This window comes from Pituophis catenifer, unplaced genomic scaffold, assembly GCF_029215685.1.
Source record: "Pituophis catenifer annectens isolate HBS135680 unplaced genomic scaffold, rPitCat1.0.hap2 SCAF_2, whole genome shotgun sequence".
NCBI classification, from domain to species: domain Eukaryota; kingdom Metazoa; phylum Chordata; class Lepidosauria; order Squamata; family Colubridae; genus Pituophis; species Pituophis catenifer.
Genome location: NW_027256882.1, coordinates 202771005 through 202794268, shown reverse-complemented (window position 1 = coordinate 202794268; position 23264 = coordinate 202771005). Strand labels below are relative to the sequence as shown.

The 23264-nt window shown below is 41.2% G+C and overlaps 1 protein-coding gene across 2 annotated transcripts in view; it reads left to right on the top strand.

Moving 5' to 3' along the window:
* Positions 1-23264, top strand: part of NRG1 (neuregulin 1) — a 647655-nt gene that overhangs the window by 510352 nt on the left and 114039 nt on the right. For both annotated transcript variants that reach the window (XM_070935470.1, XM_070935472.1), the window contains exon 2: positions 9608-9791. In XM_070935470.1, the coding sequence (XP_070791571.1) occupies positions 9608-9791 (184 nt within the window). The remainder of the gene's footprint in view (positions 1-9607; positions 9792-23264) is intronic.

The following is a 23264-nucleotide window of genomic DNA, read 5'->3' as shown; positions in this document are numbered from 1 at the left end:
GAGGCCAGTACCAACCAGGAGGGGCACGGGTCCAATAAACACGTGGCGGCACTAATCTTACCCAGAACTCTGTCCACATCCTCGGGAGTCACAGGATCAAACTCCTCCCAGATAACATTCTCAAGACCTGCCCCGGTCTCCTCCCGTGGACTCATCCAATCGGAGTTCAAGCCATCCCGAATCCGAGCGACTTTATCATGCAGGAATTGCACAAAATCCTCAGCACGACCCTGCAAGGGATCTTCCCGTACTCCCCCCCGAAGAAGGGAGTGGGTCACCCTAAACAGGGCAGCTGGGCGGTTCTCTGCAGATGCAATAAGAGCGGAAAAATGGTTAGATTTTGCCGCTTTTATCGCCACTAGGTAGGTCTTGATATAAGACCTCACCTGTGTCCGGTCAGAATCGGATTGACTAGTCCTCCAAATGCTCTCTAGGCGTCTTTTCCGACGCTTCATCTCTCTCAGCTCCTCAGAGAACCAAGGAGCTAATTGAGATCGGCATCGGGTCAGAGGCCGCAAAGGCACGACGCGGTCCAAAGCTCCAGCGGCCGCCCTTTCCCAGGCGGCCACCAGTTCTTCAGTCGAGTCGTGTGTTAGAGTCTCAGGAAACGGCCCAAGCTCCGTCAGGAACCTTTCGGGATCCATCAGGCGCCTGGGACGGAACCATCTGGTTGGTTCCGTCTCCCTGCGGCGGGGGAAAGCGGTAGGAAAGTCTAAGTGAAGGAGCGAATGATCTGTCCATGACAAGGGTTTGATGTCTAGGTCCCCTCTACCAAGATCATTCAACCACTGACCAGAGATAAAAATCAGGTCCAGAGTGTGTCCCCCTATGTGAGTGGGGCCTTGAACTAACTGGGTCAGGTCCAAGGCCGTCATGGAAGCCATGAACTCCCGAGCCACCTCTGACGCCCCACCTGTGGATGGGAGGTTGAAATCCCCCATGACAATAAGTCTGGGGGTATCGACCGCCACCCCGGCAATGACGTCGAGTAGCTCGGGCAGGGTCGCTGCCACGTGGCAGGGAGCCAGGTACGTAGTCAGCAGACCCATCTGCACCCCACGGCCCCACTTCACACAAAGGGACTCACATCCGGCTATCTGAGGAACAGTGGTCTCCCTCGGATAAAGACTCTCCCTAATGATCACCGCCACTCCCCCACCCCTCCCCTGGGCCCTTGGCTGATGAAATGCACGGAAACCTGGCGGGCACATCTCTACGAGGGGGACCCCCCCTTCTTGGCCCAACCAGGTCTCCGTAATACCTGCCAGGTCAGCACCCCCCTCCGAAATAAGATCACAGATGAGGGAGGCCTTATTAACCACTGACCTGGCATTACATAACATCAGCCGCAGACCCTGGGTATGAGGCTCTATACAACCCAGGACACGAGTCACGCATTGGGGGCCGGAGTGCGCAATCGCTCGGAGACAGCGTGTGCGCACCCCCGACACTTGATATGACCCCCTGCGCTCGTCATACCTGCCCCTCCCACTCATGATTTCAATTACACAGCCCTTTCTATCGTCCCCCTGCCCCCCGGTTAAATTTCCTTTCGCGACCCCTCTGCTGCAGCTAATTAACCCATCATCCCGTGCAGATGCTATCTGGACCCCCCCAGGTCCACTTTTTTTACAACCCCCACCCGTCCTCCCGGGTCCCCTTAAAATTTTCCTTAAAAATTTAGCTAAAAAACCCCTCAGCCCCCTCTTTGCTGCATGCCATCTCTCGGGGTCCCAAAGCCCGTCATCAAGATAGGCCCTCGATAACGTGGAGGGCCAGGCCTGCGAGAGGGGGGAGTCTCGCAGCGCAAGAAGGTCGGTTTTTTGGAGCATCAACCGAACCAAAGATGGGAAAAGAAAAGCCAGTCCAGGAATCTGTCATAGTCCAAGGGATAACTGAGCATAAAGGTCATAAAATATCCATTTATAGGGCTGGACTCCACTGTCCTCTCACGACAGGGAGAAGGTCCAAAGTTCTTTTTCTCCAACAGAGGCTAATGGCCAACCATCCTCTCACGATGGCCGGTCCCGTTAGAAAGTTAATGGGAGCAAAGTTCTATCCTCTTCGTTGGGATGTGGAAAATCCCTCAGCTCTCTCAAATGGTGCACAGTCTCTCCTAGCAGTGAGGGCGTGAGTGGAGCATAATAAGGGGTCCAGAGTGTCCAAAGTGTAGATGTTAATAACGATGGTAATAATAAAGATGTTAATAAAGATGATAATAGACCCATGGGCATAAGATCTTCTTTGAGGTGAGAGTAGGAGTAGCAAGACAGGGAAGTCCAATCCAGGGGTGGTTGGCCATAGAGGCCAACATCCACCCATACCTGGGGGAAAAGGGGGGGGAGGAGAGGCCACCCGAGGCGACCAACCAACCAAACCATGGTCAGCTTCCTGCCTCTCCAGCCCCAATCTCCATAACCCCCAGACACAGCTTTGTTCTAAAACACTCCATCACAGTAAAAAAAAATCAACTGTGAGCCAGATGGTAATTCTAGGGGTGAGGCTGTCAGCTTCTCCCCCATCAACCTGCTGTCTGGTTGTTCCTCTGGCCGGCCGGTCCATGTCAGCCATTGCCACCGCCGCCGCTGCCGCCGTCGTCAGCCCGTAATCAGGCACCCCAAGCTTCCAAGGCATACCGGAGCCCCGAAAACGCCGGAAAAGAGAGCCCCAGGGATCTAGAGGGCCATAGGGAGCGGGGGGGGCCACCTCAAGCCGCCGCCGAATAAACGCCGCCCGCCGCCGGATGCCTTGGACTCCATTTCCCCCGACACCGGAAACAGCCGTTGCAGCCAGGCCCATCGCCCCATCTCCCGCGGAGCCGTCCAGCCCTGCCCTGATGCTCCGGAGGGCGAAAAAGCCCTCAACAGGCAGGGTGGACGCTCCCCTCACTGGGACTGGAGCCGAAGATGGACAAGAGGGCTCCTGAAGACCCCGACAACCGGCAACTCTCCCATCTCAGAAACGGAGCTTATTTGGTCGCCGCCATCTTGGAGCATGCGCAGAAGCTATTAATAATCCTCATTAATAGATATTAGGTGGACTGAGGACAGGAGGAGTCCTTTTCTGAGATGGTCCTCCACATTATGAAATAGCACTTTTCATGAAATCAGATTCTCCCTCACTCTGTTGCCATTCTGGAAGCAGGTTGGAATTTTATATAAATTACATATATTACTTTGATTTTATCTGTTTTGTTTGAATTCTGTATTCAGGTAGTCCTCAGTTTATGACTACTCATTCAGCAACTGTTCAAATTTATGATGACATTGAATGAAGGGGGCTTACATCGTTCCTTGATTTTCTTCAGAACCAAGAAATGGGAAAGAAGCATTTTCCTTACAGTCTTTGCACCAACCATGTAAAAATTCTGGCAAAGAAATAAAATTATAGGTAGTTTTGGACTTAATTATCATAACTGAGTCTGGAATTAACCCATGATTGTTAAGTGAGTCACCATGTGTATGTCCAATTTTGCAACCTGTTTGGCAATGGTTGTTAATACTACAATTGTTTAAGCAAATATCGAAGTCGTTATATGAATTCAATATACCCAATGGGCATTTTTTTGTCACTAAGTGAAGAATATATGTAGTTTTTCATGGATATAACTTTACTTCATTTCCTACTCTTATCGCTTTCACAGTAAAACCCTAATTCTGTCACTCATCATTGCAAATTTGTAACTAATGGTTGAAAAAATATAACAGATAAACGTTACAATTGCTTTGAATCATAGGGCTCTAGTTTATAGCAGCTCGTATCTTCTGTTAAATGGATCTCCGATAGTAAACAGTTCTCAGAATTTGGAGATGTTATGCTTAATACTAATATAAATTGATCAGGAACCTCATATTTTGACAATTCTACTCTAAAGTTTTTTCAACATTAAACATTAACTTTAGACTTTTTCAACCAATGAATTATGCCTTGGTATATTCATTCATTCAAATACTTTGGCCACCTAATGAGAAGGAAGGACTCACTGGAGAAGAGCCTAATGCTGGGAATGATTGAGGGCTAAAGAAGAAGGGGATGACAGAGAATGAAATGGCTGGAGGGAGTCTCAAAAAGCAGTCGGTGTGAGCTTAAATGAACTCCGGGGGATGGTAGAGGACAGGAAGGCCTGGAGGAACGTTGTTGATGGTTGGACACGACTTCGCGACTAACAGCAACAACAAATATTCATATTATTAATTTGCACATGAAAGTCTGACAATCAACAGTCTTTGATTACTTAAGGTACATGATAAATTCAAGGACTTTTGACTAGTGTGCCTAATTCTGAGAAGTGATGATAACTTTTATACTTCATATGTGGATAGAACTCAATGGGCTATCTATTATGACTTTTTAGTGTTCTCGACTACTAAATTGATGGTTATGCACTATCCAGAGTTTCTTATGAGATGAGCAATTATATAAATGTGATAGATAGATAGATAGATAGATAGATAGATAGATAGACGGATGGACGGATGGACGGATGGACGATCTCTGATGTGTGCTAAATGAGATGAGCATTGACTTCCAGGTACAATTCAAGGTGCTAATTGTTACATTTAGGTTCTTAGTGGCATAGGACCAGATAACCTGTGGGACTGGGTTACATCCATTGTTTTGGCCTACCCATTATACGTGGGCAGAATGGATATTCTCCAAGCCCTTTCTATTAAACATTGTCAACTTGTGGGTCGAAGGAAGCATGCTTTCTCTGTTGCAGACTCTGGCCTCTGAAACTTCATCCCCACCCCCACCCCCAGCGATACAAACAGCACCTTCTTTTCTGGCATTCCCAAAGCCCTTAAAACCTGTCTTTGGTCCCAATCCTGGAGTTAATGTCTACTGGAAGAGGATTCATATAACATTAAGCCAAAATCAAATCACATTATGGTGGTGGTTGTTTGTTTTAAAAAACAAGGCAATTGTACACTTGATGAGTTCTGTAAATAACTGAAGGAGAAACAACACAGGAAATCTATAATAACAATTTGCCACTTCCATTATCAAATCAATTACTTCCAATTATTGATTCCCCAAATATATACATGAATATTTTACATAATCTATAATCTATTGAATTATTTGCCCTTGTCCATTAAACTTAGCATAAATTGCAACTCTGCTCCATCTTTTAAATATACTTCTGCTAATACTGGAAGCATGTCTTCTAAATTCAAGTTTGGGACATTAGCTAGATGTAAGGTCTCCTTTTCTCTGTGAATATTGTTTTTAGTATCTGATGAAAAATAATAATAATTTAAAACAACTTCAGTCAAATTACCTTCTTAAGCAATAGGGAAATTTCACAAAAGGGAAAGCATGCAACATGTAAGAAAGGACATTTGAACATCCTCATATTAATTTGTGGAGAGCTGATGATAACAGGAAATATCATATTAAGAAACGCATGTAGAATAAGAGTAAAGATAACAGATTTACTTGATGATATGCATGAGTGTAAAATCCTTATGAAAATAAATTAACATTCTATGTTACTGTTTTGTCAGTTGTGTAAAGTACATTCTTGTAAACTATGCATTTGATGCACGTTTTTTTCAGTATTTTGCAAACTTACTACCTAAATAGAAACTAGGATTTACAATGTACTATATGTTTTTAGGTAGATAAGTAGAAATAGACAAACAGATAGTTTACAATCCAATGGTCGCCCAAAAGCACATTATCCAGCCACTTCAATTTGTAGTACGTAACTAACAAACTGAGGCCATTATGCAATCTTAGTATAATCAAAAGCTTCCATGGACAAATTGTTTAATTTCAAAAATGTTTAGGTTTCATCATTTGTTTCCTAGTTCAAAGGCTCTATAAAAGAATTTGGCAATTTTGAAATGATTATTAGAATCCACAAGAAGAATTTAATAATATTAACTACCTGATCTACCAGGAATTTTACTTCAAATTATCACTATATAATCACTATCGCTATATATCATAAAATTGATAATATTATATAGCAGTGCATGAGCTGTGGTTCCAATTGTTCCAAAATGTTGGAGGTAAAACTTCCGTGCCAAATGCAAATGTATTAATACTTTCCAGTAAGTCTGAACCACTGACATAAAGATGATATTAGTACTGTGAATTATTCAGTCTACAATATTTAGCAAACAATAGTAAATAGTTAACAGATGGGTCAAATGTTCAGGCTACAAATAAACCTCTTTATAAAGTCTGTATACGATTTTAGACAATTTTGTTGGAACGAATCTTATAATATTGATTAATTCTATTTGAGATATGCAGAGAAAACAGAAATATTAAAATGCAATATAAGTTAGGGACTATCTGTTTTATGGGAAAATATAAGCATTTATGAACTATGTAGAGAGATATGTATGTGCTCTACTGATGCCATGTAGCATTGGTATAGAACAAAAGAGATGATTTAGGAAAGGTATGTAGCTGAGGCAGTTAGCTAAACTTGACTTATGCCTGAGAAAGGAAGAATTATTATCCTAGCAGAGAACACAATGCTTATCTCCCCCTTCTTGTATGCTACCAAGACTCTGTGCTCTTTCCAGGTTGCCTGGTTTGTTTGTTTTTTATCATTATCTGTCCTGCTGAAGAATAATCAGAATTTTGGTGATTGCCACTGTTACCTGTATTACCATATTACTTCATTTTATATAATTTTATTGTACTTTATGTCTATTTTTTTAGTTTTATAAGTATAGCTATTTGTATTTCTATTGTAGCATTTTCTGGCCTAAAGGCAGCATTAAGATTTTGATTTGAGAAAGCAAGAAGGTGTTAGAACGAAATATAAACATTACCCCATCTTGGCTCTCTTTGGCATAAGAAGGGAAGAGAAAAAAAGGCTTCTTATGGAAATAGATTGTCTATATTGAAAAAGGCTAAAACGTAATTCAGTATTTTACTGAAAAATATTAAGGCTCAATACAAACTTACTTGGCAGTAAATTCAATAAAACAGCTATTATTTTGGGTTGACATTCAAATAGGTTGTGCTGCAATCGTGTCCTTCACAAGATGTTTATGTGCTATGTGAGGTAATAATAATAAACATTCATGATAAATTTTGTGCAACTTAGTCATTTATATCTTTACCCTTTGGGGTTTTTTTTCCTGGATTCAGTGGGATTTATTCCAAAATTAACTTTGTTTTTGTAGTACTATATTTGGCCTCCATCATTCAGACAAGCTGCCTTTGTACTTTTTAATATGATTTATTCCATGCCTTTCCTTTTAACAAGAAATGGGCTTTTTTTTTTTTTTGAAAAGCAGCCAATCTGCTGACAGTATGCTAATTACTACAAGGTCAGTTAATGATACTGATAAAGCAAAAACCACTGCAATGGTTTGCAGAATCTATAGGTTGATTTCTACAGAATCCATGTTCTTAATTTTTCCATAGTTAACCATGTTTTTTTTTTTAAAAGTAATCACATTTTAAAAAGACCACTAAGTATCACATTAAGGAAGTAAAATCTCTCAACTTGGATTTCTTTCTGTTTTCCTATCTTCCAATTTTGTAGTAATTCAATGAAATCTCACACAAAAGAACTAACAATATATAATTCAATCTGTTTAGGGTATATCACCTTGATGATCTTTAAAAGGATTTTTTTTTTCTCTTGCTGTTTCTTCATTTTTTTTTCTTTTGCCGTTTCTTCATATTAATTCAGGCATGACTTTTGCCCATCACCTGTGAAAGTAACAGAACTTTATTTTTATTTTTATTTTGACTGCAGACAAGATAAATATTATTCTTACTGATAAATATATAGTGCATGATAATAAAATTGACTTTACATCAAAAACTATAACAGCTGCATTTTTCTAATATCTGGGGAAGAAGCTTTCCTATGATTTCCTCATCATACTGACTAATTACCTTGATCTTTAAGAAAAAAATCAACTGCCATAAGATGTTAATTGATGCTTAACAGCCAAAATATCAAACAACCTAGGTTTGAATTCTCTTGAATCTTAATAGAGTCAACATTACATTTATTGGAATATATTTAAATGGTTGAACTGTTAAACATGCAGCTGAAAACATTAGAATTGAAATTTAGAATCAAAAAAGGCCTTTCCTCCCCTCCCCCCCACCCCTTTCCAAATGGAGGAAAATGTTGTGTATGCTTTGTATTACCCAGCAGACATGGCCTACTTGGCCCATGGGCTGGATGTGTCACATGCTGGCCACGCCCACCCCTGGTTTAGCAAAGGGGGAAACAATCGCGATACGTCACGTGATGATGTGACACCCCAAGTTTGACACTACTGTATCCTAAGGAATACGCTATTCAATTGCACACACTACACCCCTTCACATAATTTGGCATCTGATGTGTCTATTTTATATATGGATTTCCCTCTTTGGCAAGTAGAGAGGTTTGGAGATTTCCATTCAAGACTTTCCTAAAAGGAAAATGAAGTAAAACCGTAAACATACTTCCTGCTTTTCATTGAAATCTGCCAATGCACTGCATTCACCCTGCACAATAAGTCATAAACAAGTTATGCAATTCAGTCAGGGGGAGAGAGGTAATTGGGCTGGTATTCCAGCTTGGTTTTTTTATGTCATGGAAACATCTGTAATCAAAGCCTGTGTTTATTTTATTACAAAATGTAATGTATAAAGTGTTCCCACTTTGAAAGGAGAAACTAGATCTTGAAAGATATTCCTGTAAGTTTCAGAACTGGAAAACAGTGTAAATAAAACAGGCCTATTTACTGACATAGACTCTTTTTGAAGAACAAATTTTATTGTACTGACACAGCTTGGCTCTATATTAGAGCATGATCTGAAGGATCATGAAGCAACAATTTTTCTAACACTGGTGTGATTTTTTTTTTCTGTGTAGCAGACCTCTGGAACTGCTAAACATGTTGCCTGAATTTCCATTAGAAAAGAAATGCAAGATGTAAATTGAGTGGTTTCTATCCAATGGTGCCATTTGTATAGCAGGCATCAACAGTGGAAGGGATTCCTCTGTTGAATCAAGTTCTTAGGATTATGTACTTTATTTAAATCTAAAAAAAGTTGCATGAATGATTTATCTGAATGCAAGAACATTTACTAAATTGCACATGTTTTATAGGTTAATAAATATTCTAAAATAAGTTTTTCCTGGGTGGGGAAAGGAATGCTTTGCAGGTAAAATAGATTTCTCTGGTCTACAGAGCTTCCTTCTAGTGATTATACTATAATCTATTGTAGAATAAGTGGAAATCTACTCGAATTCCACTTCCAGCCTTGAGATCCAGGAACAAGAAGATCCCAGAGTGACAATTTCTGAGCTTTTGCAAACTACAAATGATGGAATAGGAGAGACTAGCATTTCCTCATCATATTGTCAGTTCATCCAAACATAACATTATTCAATACACAGAATACACAGGTTATATAACAAACTTAGTGATTCAAAGCAGCTTTGGTTGTTATCATTAAGTATCCTCCATTTGTTTCCCTTCATTTCATGATTTTTTTTTTCATGAACCTGGCAACTTTCATGTAAAGAATGCATAATCTCAAGATGCTCCAAGTTGCTCAATTGTCAGTTTTGTTTTCAATTTCATAGACAACGTGGTCACTTATGCATTTCTTTTTTTTTCTTTAGCTGTGCCTCCTAAATTGAAGGAGATGACAAGTCAAGAATCTGCTGTCGGTCAGACACTAGTTCTCAGATGTGAAGCCAGTTCTGAGCACGTCTCTCTCAAATTCAAATGGTTAAAGAATGGAAAAGAACTAACAAAAAGAAACAGACCCGAAAATGTCAAGATTAAGAGCCCAAAAAAACAAAAGTAAGTATATAGCATTGTATCTAAAAAGTTGAGAATTGTTTCTCGTGTCACAGATATCAACTGTATTAATCATCTCAGATGCCCAAAATGTGTTATTCTCTTTGGAAAGAGATAATTAATGGAAATAGATTATTATTTTATTTTAACTTAGTGATTTTATGCTTCTGCTGCTGTTATATCTTACTTCATAAAAAGTTAAATAGAAATTCTTTGTCATTATTAAGCTAGTTCTATAGGGCAGAATTTTCTTTACAACAAATGTAAAGGAATGATATGGCAATAAGCCAAACTGTGCTTGAAGGTATTAATTTACTAAATGGTTTTGCACCCACTGTGCTAGACACATTCACAGTCTAATAATCATTGTGAGAGACAAAAAACAAATCCTTAATTTACTAGCTAGGTATTGTTATGTTTCAGGGGAAAAAAATAGCTACAGTTTCCTCTCATTCTTGCTTACAAAACTCATGGACCTGTTGCATGACAATTAGAATCAATATATTTTTAATGATCTGGTTAGAATGTGAATATCAAGTGAATATACCATATTTTTCGGAGTATAAGACGCACCGGACTATAAGACGCACCTACCTTTTTTGTTTTTTATAAAAAGTTTTTTTTATTTTTTAGACCAACACACATACAAACATTCAATGTATTTTCTTTGAACAGAGTATTTGGCCGGTTCACAAATTTAAACAGTGTTGAGTCATTTCAATTAAATTTACAATTTCTATATTTCCTTTTTGCCATATTTATTCCTCATCTATTTTTTTAAACCAATATTACCCTTCATCCTCATCTCTAATCTTAATCAAATTCAATTTTTCCCTTCTATTCTATATTATACCCCTTCCCATTGTCATCTATTTTTATATCCATCCTCACATTGGTTAATTATGTAATATTACAGTTGTTTAATACAAATTCAACATTTTAATATAAATCAATTAGTTATATAACTATCTTTTTTGTATATTAATCAATATGAACATGAATATTCCAATTATTTCCATGCAATCCAATTTCTTACAAATCGATTAATTATATTTACCAATAATAATAAAAAACCAAATAATTTTCCCCATATATTCCTCCAAACCACCACTTAACCATTTCTGCTTTCATCACAATATGCAATTAATAGTATCTCAATTATTACAATTCCCTAGTTAAATAGAGCTTTCCCCTTATGTTACTCATTTTCACATCTTAAACTCTCCCAATAACCCAAATTGTTTTGCCCATATAATCCTGCAAATCACAACTTAATCATTTCTACTTTCATCACAATATATAATTTAAAATATTTCAATCGTTAAATTTCCCTAATTAAATTTAAAAATGTTCTAGCTGTTATCCAAGCTACAACTTAATCCTTTTTACTTTCACCACCATATACCATTAAAGGTATTTCAATTGTTACAGTTTATACTTATTCATATTTCTAAAAAAAATAAAAAAATAAAAACTTATCATTGTCTAGATTTCAAAAATACAAAGACAAATATTCCAATTATTATTCATTTCATTTTTACAATCATGATTTCCCATTTATTTCTTATTACTATTCATATTTCAATTCTAAATATGTATAACATCTTTCTCTTTCATTTTTTTTTCTTTTTCTCCCTTCCCATTTTTATTTTTGCCTTTTTCTTTCTCCTTTTTTTCTTCTGTTTTAAAATCTTGAACTCTCCTCTTTTGCCCTAAATTTCCCATTGTTTACACCTACCTTTTTGGGTGAGGAAAAAGAAGAAGAAAAAAATCTCCCTCTGACTTTGCCTAATTTTGCGACATAAGAGAAAATAGCCTGCTTTACTTTCAGTTTCGTTTTCAGCATAGCTTGATTAGCACCAGGAAAAAAAATCTGCTCCAGCAAATTACCTCTTTGCAGCAAGCAGCAGAGCCCTGCTCAAAATAGTGAGAGCAAATCAGCTTAGATCAGGGGGCCGATCTAATCAACTTGTGCTAATTAGGCTGTGCTGAAGCTGAAAGGAGCTGTTTTTTCTTGCTGTTTGCTTGCAAGGAGGTAACTGCTGCGAGGCACAGGTCAAAGGGTGGGGGCCAGTGGGTGGCGGGGCTACATTCGGTGTATAAAACGCACCTAAAGGTGCCTCTTATACTCTGAAAAATATGGTAATTTTTCATTGATCTGACTAGATTGTTTTTTAATTGTTAACATTTGTGCAATCAATATAATACCTTGATTGGTTTTGGATACATTTAAACTCCCTATTTCTTAGTTTAATCTGCCTCAAAGAACAGTTATGAAGCTAAAATCTTGGCATGAATTAAAAAATGTAACATGAACATTTTGATGTGTTTTGGTCCATTTCCTCTGAGTGAGCACAATTGAATCAAATATCAAGACACAAGTATCCTTCATGCTGCTGATTTTATCATATATTCATTAAACGAAGATGAAGCTTTTATTAGTTCATTTCAAACGAGTGTCTGGAAAGCTTATTATGCTTATTGTCATGGCTGCAATTTTCAATCCCAAACAGCAGCCAAAATCAATAAAAACACTTAATTTCTTTGTTAAACCGAAGTCCTTTTTCTCTCTGTGTGTCTTATATTAAATACTAGAATACTAAATTGCCATCATCTGTCACTGTATTAAATATAGTGAAGGATGACTTAGGAAGTCGGCTGGGTTTAAACTGAACATGATTGATTGAAGCAGTAGAGTTGTTAAGGCCGTGCAACTGGCAGAAAAGGGTTTTTTCCACCTTCATTTCATGCAAAGCTCAAAGAGGCTGAAGTATTGCAGGAAAATAACAGTTTCACAGATGGATCCAGGTTGCCTTGGACCCAGGTTTGAGTGCAATATTATATATTTTGTATATAATATGGTCCCTGGTATATTGTGAGGCATGATTTAACAAATGAATCTATTTGGGCGGATTTATTGAATATGCATTTATTGTTGTGGCCCCGCCCTCTGAGCCTGTCCCATCGGAGGAAGAAAGCTCCGAGCATGAGGAAGAGGAGTCAGCCAGGCCTCCCTCTCCAGGCCCCTCCCCTCTGGCATTGTCTCAGGTGCCGGCCGAGGGAGAGGAGATCAGTAGGGAGACAGCTGGCTCGGATCAGAGTGACGAAGAAACATCATTCCTGGACGCACGCCTCCGAAGGCGTGATAAACGTTTGCAGCAGTTTAGGAGGCGTGCTAGGGATTAGAACTGAGTCACTGGACCACACCCCAGAGACTATATAATAGAGGGTAGTGGTCAGTGATCCTTGTGATGAACAAAAGTAAACCTTGGATAGTCACTAAAGCTTCGTTCGGAACTGCGGAGAGAAATATTATTTCTGCTTGGACTTTTTGTACGCTAAGTACCTTATCTTTCTGTTTGTGAAAATAAAGGCATTTGGCAGACGGTGTGTCTATTGCTGCCAAGTGGGAGATAAGACCTGGGTGCGTTCCAAAGTGTTTCCTTAACCCTTGGCTGGCTGTGTTTGTGTGTGTGTGGGTACGGGGACAGATCATTTATGAAAATTCCTAGACTTGATGTTACTTTTCAGTAACAGCTAACATGGATGTGAAGTTGAGCTAGAAAGTTTGTAGAAAATTTGAGATGGACTCTGAGAATTCAAGAGACAAGCTATGAATTTTTTCGGGCAAACCGATCTTATCTTGGATAGAATACCTTATCTTGGATAAAATTTTGCTTATTCTCATAGCTACAGACACTAAATGAACTTTGTAAAATTAGTAGACGTGTTATATATGGATTTCTATTTAGTTTTAAAAGCATAGCGTATCAGTATCGTGGTCATAGTTTGAGATTAGATTTCATACCAGCTGAAGATGTACAGATAGTCATTGATTTACAACCACAATTGAACCCAAATTTTATGTTGCTAAATGAGACAGTTGTTAAGTGAGTTTTGCCTCATTTTACAACCTTTCTTGCCACATTTGTTAAGTGAATCCCTGCAGCTGTTAAGTCAATAACCCGGTTAAGTGAATCTGGCTTCCCCATTGATTTTGCTTGTCAGAAGTTCACAAAAGATGATCACATGACCTCAGGACACTGCAACCGTCATAAATATGAACCAGTTGCCATTAGAATTTTGATCACATCACCATGGGAATGCTGCAACAGTTGTAAGTTGAAAAACAATCTTAAATCACTTTTTTCAGTGCCGTTGTAACTTTGGAAGGTCACTAAATAAACTGTTATACGTAGAGGATTACCTCTTTATGACACAAGGAAGGATTATGATTTCTACCCCTAGAGCTTCTGCTTAGATTGTGTATTGGAAAACAGAAATTACCTCAGAACATCCTAATTTATACTTGATTTTGCCTACATGTTTTCCTGCTTTGAATGGAGCATTGCTCCTTCTTTCCCTTGACCTTTCCCATCCCTTTCTTGGCTGTGCTGCCATTTCTTGAAAAAATTTCTAGATGAACTGTTTGTGGTCAGCACACAAATTCTGGTTACTGAGAGAATGTCTGGATGACAGAATTTATTTGTGCTTTAGCCTAACCCACTTTAGCCAGAAATAGCTTTGAGTTTGGATCATACCGTTATGTAGGCCTGACAAAAACAGTTAAAGAATTCCAAAATACAAATTGGTTACAAAAGAAATAGTTTTAAAAATATCTTAAAAGCCCAAAGTTCTCTTTGCCAAACCTGATCACCTCATGTGTACAGCTCCAGTGTGATATATTTACAAGTTTGCAAGTGAAAGACTAAATCTCTTGCTTTCTATTTGGATGCTTTGTGATACTTTAACACAATTTTTGATTTGCAAGATTCATGTAATGGCTATATTAAGTTATTCCCTGCCAGAACTGAGAGCTCCTGTTAGATCAGTACAGCTATTTTTAAGGGAGGAGGCATGAAGTAATAGGCTAATTATTCTACAAACATTATCATATATGTAAAAATGCAAAATATGCTATGCTTCATAGGATATTCTTCAGTAAAGACTTTATTTAAAAATATATTATCAACAATACAGGAATTCATATAAGATTTTTATACAGCAGAAACGTATCAATCATATCACAGTTATACTAATATTTAGACCTCACCTTAATTACAATCTTAAAAGGAGTGAAATAGAAACTATTAGATCTAGCAGGAAAAAATAAACTTTTTTATAATGAACACATTGAAATTCCATCCCTATCTTTATAACTTGAAATTGATACACTTTGAGAACCACCTGAATGTAAAGGTTTTGTATATTTACATATGGTTTAAATTAAGCATAACGTGTTATGTTTTAGTTTAATTCATACTGAATTGAGTAAAGATTATTTTTATAAAATAAAAAGGCAGTTTTTAAAGCAATTATCAGTAATGTTGTGGGGATTGGTGGCAATCTGTAGTTGGCGTAACTATTCAACCCCACTTGACTTCATCCCTTCATTTCTCCCTCATAACCTGGTCTTGTTTTTATTTACAATCCAGCTTCCATAGTTGCTATGCGAAACTGAAAGCTTTGCTCACTACCATAGTACACATAAGTTCAGTGTCAGGCAAACTTTTTGTGCTGGTGGATATATACATAATACTAAAAGCCTATCATACATAAAATGCATGCCACTGTTAAGGATCTTCCATATTCACAACATGTTTTTGTGCTAATCATGGCCTTCCACAAAATATGCATTAGACAGAATTAATGCATATTTTCTAATGCAGTGGTCCCCAACCCCCGGTCCGCGGACCGGTGCCGGGCCGTGGAGTACCTGGCACCGGGCCGCGCAGCGGCCAGGGGACATGAACGCTGCAACGCAAAGGCTCCTGGGCCGTGCGCAAAAGCTCCTGGGCCGTGCGCAAAAGCTCCTGGGCCGTGCGCAAAGGCTCCAGGGAAGAGAGCCCCGCGCAGGTACGCACGTGTGGCCCAAAGCCCCCACCCCTGTGCGCGCTCAGCGGGCCACGGTAAAATTATCAAAGGCTGATTGGTCCGCGGCGATAAAAAGGTTGGGGACCACTGTTCTAATGCACCAAGATGCTACCTAAGATTACCAAGAGGGAAGAGGTCACACCTTCAACAAGAGTAACCCATTGTAGATAACCAATGGTTTTATTACTGAGGTATGCTCATCATATTTATATGAAGCCTAAAGACATTTTGTGAAATATAGGTAAATGCTAAATCCGATCACTTTGTGTCATACCCAAAACCAAGAATGACACATGGAAATTCTTCCAAGCTGAGCTCTTTATTGTTTCATGCCTATAGACAAAATCTTGCCAGACTAAAGACTCTACTATCTACATTTGTAACATACTCTGTGAACTAATAGGGAGGTGTTGTCTTCACCCCCTTTCTCTCACACATACTATCTGATCTGAGTTGCTTCTGTCTGCTTAAATTCACCCCTCCTCCTAGGAATCCACCACCTCACTACCTTCCATTACACTGTATACCATGGCAAATTCTTGGTCTTATTTTTAAAATATATAAAAATAACATGCTAATAAAATCAGATGGAGCACAAAGCCAGCCCTGGCAGTGATATTTAGGGATATATGGTATGTTGCTTGCATCTATGCTTGCTAATAGATACAAGCAGTATTAGTATGTTGGTGTAATACTTAAGAATGCACTATGCTACTATTATTTCAGTGCTTTCATATTACACAATTTATTGCATATTTTCATTACCTAAACTTCATCATTATTTTGTATCAGTAAAATAAGCTGAGGTTTAGTAACTGGCCCAATTCAGGCAGCTTATATTTGTTACAAAGTCATTTACATTTGTCTTGTCCTCATAAGTTAAGGAGAGCAGCTTAGTTTACCATTGGGCTAATTATACATTAGAGAAAGGTGTATCTAATACAATTTTAAGGAATGGATAGAAATTTATATTGATTTGATGTGAAGTTTAATCTCCTCCTCATGCATGATTTCTGTTTGAAAACGAAACCTGGGATTTCTGTAAGACTATCCATAGGAATCATGTTTTTATTCACTGCATGGAAATTAATTTGGTGACTTTCAGGCTGAAATCTAAAACTCATGCATCAAATATAAAACATATATTATAACTGTGAATAAGAAACCCACAACTTCATGCATTTGCTGTGGATACTTATAAGATAGTTGCCAATTCACTTTGTATGACCAGTGGCTTCACAATATTAGTAGGTATTTACTGATAATATTAAAATATTTTCTAAAACTTGAGTTCTCATGTGATTCATATAAGAGTACATGTAAGAGTTTTTTTATTGTTTTCTAAAATTGGCATGACTTCCATAATATTTTCTTACTTTAGCATTATTTTTCCTTGGTAATTTTGAACTCTCCACAGCATTAAAGTAAATATTTTTGTCCATTCAGAATCCTATTCATATAGCTCACTTCCCCCATTCTTTATTGTTTGAGAATCCCTATGAACGTCTCTAGATATTGGTTAATTATAGTGGGCAAGAGAATTTTTTTCTCTCTGGGTCTGGGCATTGGCAAGACAACTCCTTATCAGTACCTTGGAGAGCTCACTACAAGAGTTTACAGGAAACCTGTTGTTCCACAACTCAGTAATGGTCATCTGAGGTTTAAGAATTTGACAACTTGGCAACTGGCATGTATTTACAACAGGGTCATATGGTCGCCATTTGCAGTCTTCTCAGCCGGGTTTTAACAAGCAAAGTCAATGGGAAAAGCCAGGTTCACTAAACTGCCTGATTCACTTAACAACTGAAGTCATTCGCTTAACAAACATGGCAAAAAAAACCTGCCTTGCTTAGCAATGGAAATTCTGGTCCCAGTTGTAGTTGTAAGTTGAAGACTATCTGTAATAGCTATTACATAATGGAAATGCCAGCTATAGGTTTCTTTGTGAGTGTTTGATTCCTTTAAAAATAAAGACTGAAGATTCCAAACTATGCTGCAAAGAAATGGGTTTCCCATGGCCTGGCCTGATTTCACTTTGAAGTGAAATCACTTTCAAAGCTGGAGAAACATCAGTTTTAGAATCTTCATTTTCTATAGAAGGAAGTTTCAGTCTGGAATCGATGGTGGGGTTCGTGTCTGTTTTCTTGTATAATTTCTTTAAATCTCTGTACAAGAGGAAACTTTAAGAGTCAGTCTGGTGTAGTGATTAAAGCACCAGTCTAGAAACTGGGAGACTGTGAATTCTATGCTTAGCTATGACACCACCTGAGTAACATGGGCCCTGTCACTATCCTAGGAGCAGGCAATGGCAAACCCTTTCCAAAAAATCTTGCTAAGAATATTGTAATAACTAATCCAGACAGTTGCCAGAAGTCAAAAACTGACTCAAAGGTACCTGTCCCCCTTCCCAAAAAAATGAGGGAAGGATTGAATTTTATGTCTCCTATGAATGATGTTCTAGATACGTACAAGAAGAACTTTGGGGTTTTGTAGCTGACTATTATCTTTATATGTTTTGCCCAGAAGCTTAGATTTTTTTTTAGTTTTATTTTCATTTGTGTTACTTACAGACCTATAATTTATTTCTCCAACAATGAATGGCTACTTTTTAATGTTTAATATTAAAGTTAAAAAGGAGTGCTTAGTTTTATTTTTTAATAAAATTTGGTTTATCTCTGATATTATTTCCCAAGGAGGGGAGGAAGAGCTGGATATGTATGAACAGTTGAGGCAGCTGGGTATGTCTAGCCTATTGAAGAAAATGATTAGGGAGGACATGATAACTGTCTTCCAGTATTTGAGGGACTGTCACAGAGAAGAGAGGATTGACTTATTTTCCAAAACAGAGCAAGACAAGAAGTAATGGGTGAAAGCTTGCTCATTTCTGACAATGAGAATAGTTAATCAATGGAATAGTTTGCCTCTCAGAGTTGTGGGAGCGCCAACACTGAAGTTTTTCAAAAACAGACTAGATAACAATTTGATGGGGATGGGACGTATAAGATCCCTGCCTTGAGCAAGGAGTTGGATTAGAAGACCTCCAAGATTCCTCCCAGCCTATGATTCTATGTTCTAATTTTATATTAAGATCATGTTTCTATGCTATATAGTTAGATGTTGCTTTACTATATTAAACTTATTTTCATGTTGCCCTTTTAATCACAAGAAAGGCAGCATAGATTTCAGGGCCACTATCTCTCATATAGTGGATTAAGAGATAAGGCACCAGCTGGAAGATAGAAGCTATTAAGGCACTACCTCAAGTAGTATCTGAGGCTAAGTTGTAAATAGACGCAGTGTGGTTTGAGACCTCTAGCCTTATATCCTACATTCTCAATCATCCTATATTTACAGGGATATACGGTACAACATTTGCAAGTTAGAAAGATCTGAGCAATGATAATAAAAGTGCTGTAATCTATAACTCATCATGGTAATGTCTACTTCAACATGAAATCCTTACATTAAAATCCTAAATTAAGCATGTAGTTAACATTTTTGAAAAACCTCATGCAACTCCACTGCTTTTAGTGAGGCAGTTGAAGAGTTAAATTATTATACTTAAGGTTGTCCTACAAAATTTGGCAGTAGTTAGAAATCTTAACTGATCCAAACAAAGTTAAGCAGGGTTGGCCATCATTAGTAGCTGGATGAGAAACTGCCAAATCCTCTCAGGGTTACAGTCTAAGATGGGAGATTAAAACAACAACAGAAGAAGGAGTTGCAATCCATATCTGTACTATTGCCAAGATAAATATGTAAATGCATCCATAAAAGCATAGGAGGTTGTTGAGCTTCAAATGGGGTTTATCTCTTACTTTTAAGATTGTTTTATTAAAAAAAATAGGACCTAAATGTTTGGGTATTTTTATTTGAAGCCTTTTTTCCTGTGCGCTGCTCCCACTATCCATGGATGGGAGTTAATGCTTCAGCCTTTGGCAAACAACTGAGTGTTCCTTTAAGACAAAAAGACCTTCCCCAGGGACTTCCCCTTTTCCCCCTGTCTAGCCACACCCCCAGTCCCATGATCCCCAGTCTTCGCTCAGTTGTTTGGCAACGCTGAAGTGTTCTCCGGGAGCTCCTGCCTTAAGGTATTGGTCTCCCCTTATTCTTGTGGTTTTTTCTTTGAGTTTTCTTTCACCCTTCCTCAGGGGCGTTTAGGATTTTATTTTATTTTTGAGTATCCTTTCCTTCGGGGTTTTCATTTTATTTTAAAGTAGAATTTTTGGTTGGTCCCTTGTACATTGTCTTCGCTGGAGCGCCGCTCGCTGCAGCGCTAATCAGCTGGGCGCCGGATCGGAAAGCCAAGCCGCCCACGCCGCTCGTTTGCACATGGCGCCAAATTTAAACTTGCTTCAAGCCCCAGCCTCACCAGAAGCAAGCAGCAGCTGCGCGGGGCATAAAGAAGGAAGAGCGGCTCGGATTCACGCCGCTCGAGCCGAACGGGGCAGCGTGCAGCCGCGGTCCGCCCGGCTAGCCCTGCCAGCCGCCGCCGCGCTACAGGAAGGTGATCCCAGCGCAAACAGGCACGGCAGCTGGCTGGACCCTCGGGCCTCCAGCATAAGACCGTAGCCGGCGGAGGGCACCCAAGCCAGCACCACGTGGCGCCCGCCATCTTGGATTCCACGCGGGCCGCCATTTTGGGTGCAGAGGCCCCCACCGACCCCTAGAGGCTCTTCTACACCCTCCCTCTAGGGCGGGTACCTACAAAATAAATAAATAAATAAATAAAAATAAAATAAAAAGGGGTTAGCTGGTGAGACCTTCGGGCTTTCAGCTGCCACCTCCCCATCTAAGGGCAGAGCGGGTGAGCCTCACCAGTACCATCACCTGGCGTGGAGATTGCGGGCACAAACAGAGAGGGGTGGCCTTGCTTCCAACAAATGGCCATGTCTGACTCCCCCTTCTCCTCGGATCCAGAACTGCAGTTAAGCCCGCCTCGCAAGGGGGCTAAGTCTTCCAAGAAGAGTGCCCGGAAGCGGTCTGAAGGTACCGACCGCAGTTCCAAATCTGGAAAGGGACTGACTTTCCAAGATAAGGACGCCCAAAGACGCCATCTGGCGCTAGAGCGGCAGTGTGCTAAAGCTCAGAGAGCATTGGAATTGTCACCCAACAAGGGGCCAGGCCCAGAGAGCACGGCGGCTCCCACACCCAGAGAGGCAGACCCAGCACCGGTCACCTGGACGGAGTTGGCCCAGTCCCCGGTGACTCCGACCATAATGGAGAGAGGGACCCAACAGGATGGAACCCCCACCCCTGCACAAAGCGGGCCAGCACCTTTCTCCCCGGCAGGGCCGTCCCGGGGCCCAGGCCCGGGCACAGGAGCGCAAGGGGCACGCAGTTGGATTTCCAAGCCATGTTCTCCACGGCATTGTCATCCTTCCTAGCTGCCAGTTGGCAGCAGGCGGTACCTCCCCCGCAACCAGCACAGGTCCAGGGACCACACCAACAGGTCCAGAACAAGACCCGCGCCCCCGCAGCACCGGAGTCTTCCTCTGAGGAGTCAGACCAAGCAGATGAGGCCCCTGAGGACGTCGAGTTCTCAGAAGACGAAGGACTGAACCCAGACACACCAGTATTTTCTGGGCTCTTTCGACCGTCACTATTTAGGTCACTCCTCCACAAGGCGAGACTCACAACTAACCTGGGTGTACTGGGGGACGTAGAACCAACCCCGTCCTCTACAGCGGGACCACACGATGCCCTCTTCAAGTCGTCTAAACAGGAGAAGGAATACATCCCCTGTCCTCAACTATTTACTGACGTAATACAAAACGCCTGGGGGCAACCAGCTTCTCAAACTACACCGAGTAGCCTAGACAAGAAACTTTACTGCTCGGCTCCTGAACTAGAGGACCTGCTACTCCTCCCGACGGTGGACCAACTGGTTGCAGCACTCTCATCCCCATCACTAGTTTCCTCAGAGGCACTGGATGGGCTCAAGGCGGAGGAGAAGAGGACGGAGTGGGCCTTCCGTAAAGCACATCAGGCAGTGGCCTGGGCGATCAGAACATCCACAGCCACGTCCTTCTTCAATAGAGCAGCCCTCATCTGGCTACGCCAGATGTAAGAGAGACTCCCTTCAGACGACACCAGGCTGCACCAAGACATCAATAAGATTATAGCAGCCACCGAGTACGCATCAGATGCCTCCCTGAACTCGGCAAAGTTCGCTTTGAGGGCTCTAGCCTCCACCGTTACGGCTAGGAGGCTGTTCTGGCTCCGCCCATGGAAGGCGGACCTCAAAGCCAAATGGAAGCTGGCCGCAGCTCCCTACAAGGCTCCTAACCTATTTGGAGCAGCTCTGGATCCTGTCCTAATTGAGGATAAGGACAAGAGAAAGATATTGCCATCGTCCTACCGCTGCCACGAGCGGAGATACTCACCTTATCCAGTCCAACAGCCCTTTCGCCCCGGCGCAGGGCCCAGGGGGTCCTTCTCACAACGCTCCAATTACATGGGAGGCGACAGATCACAAGACAGACAACACTTCCGAGACCGGGGCAGGAATCAACAACCCAGAAGACCCTTCCGGGGGGCAGGCTTCAAATCCACCAGAAGAGGCAAGTGACTCCAGGACTGAGGGGCCCATAGGGGGAAGACTGCTCCTCTTCCACCAGCAATGGGCCCGGTCGACATCGGACTCGTGGGTAAGGCGCACCACCTCATTTGGACTATCAATAGAATTTGCAGGTACGCCGCCACAGCGTTTCGTGCGGTGCCCTGTCCCACAGTCCCCCGAGCTGCGGGCCCTGATGGTACAAGAACTGACCCACCTTCAGGAGGTCAGAGCTATAGAGACAGTACCACCAGCCCACCGGGGCTCCGGGTTCTATTCCAGCCTATTCCTCGTCCCCAAGAACTCGGGGGGATGGAGAGCCATCTTGAACCTAAAAAGACTGAATCTGTCTGTGCGATACCACAGGTTCAAAATGCACTCACTGCAGTCAATCCTAACGGGGGTGAGACGGGGGGACCTCCTCCAGTCAGTCGATCTTCGGGAGGCCTACCTTCACGTTCCCATTCACCCCGACCACAGACAGTTCCTGAGGTTCGAGTACGGCGGGCAGCACTTCCAGTATCGGGCTATGCCCTTCGGACTGTCGTCGGCACCCCGCACCTTCACCAAACTGGTGGCGGTGGTGGCAGCCAAGCTCCGGGCCATCCCGGTCCGGGTCCTCTGCTACTTAGACGACATTCTGATACTCTCGTCAACTCACAACCAGGCAGTCAGGGACCGACACCTAGTTCTAGAGACGTTCCAAACCCACGGATTCACAATTAACCTCGAGAAAAGCCAACTTTACCCATCCACTCGAATCCTGCACCTAGGAGCAGTGATAGATGCCACCAGAGGCCAGGTCTTCCTGTCGCCGGACAGGGTCCAGAATCTCCAACAACTGGCCCTCCGAATCCGGACAGGGAGGAGGGTCTCCCTCTTACAACTGTCATGCCTGCTGGGGAAGATGGTCTCCTGTTTCGGCATCGTTCCGTGGGCACGCAAACACTCGAGGGCCCTCCAGTGGTTCCTGCTCCCCTTTCAACGCTCGGGGAGGGCAAACTCGAAGCGCAAGGTCACCCTCACCCCCAAGGTCAGACGCT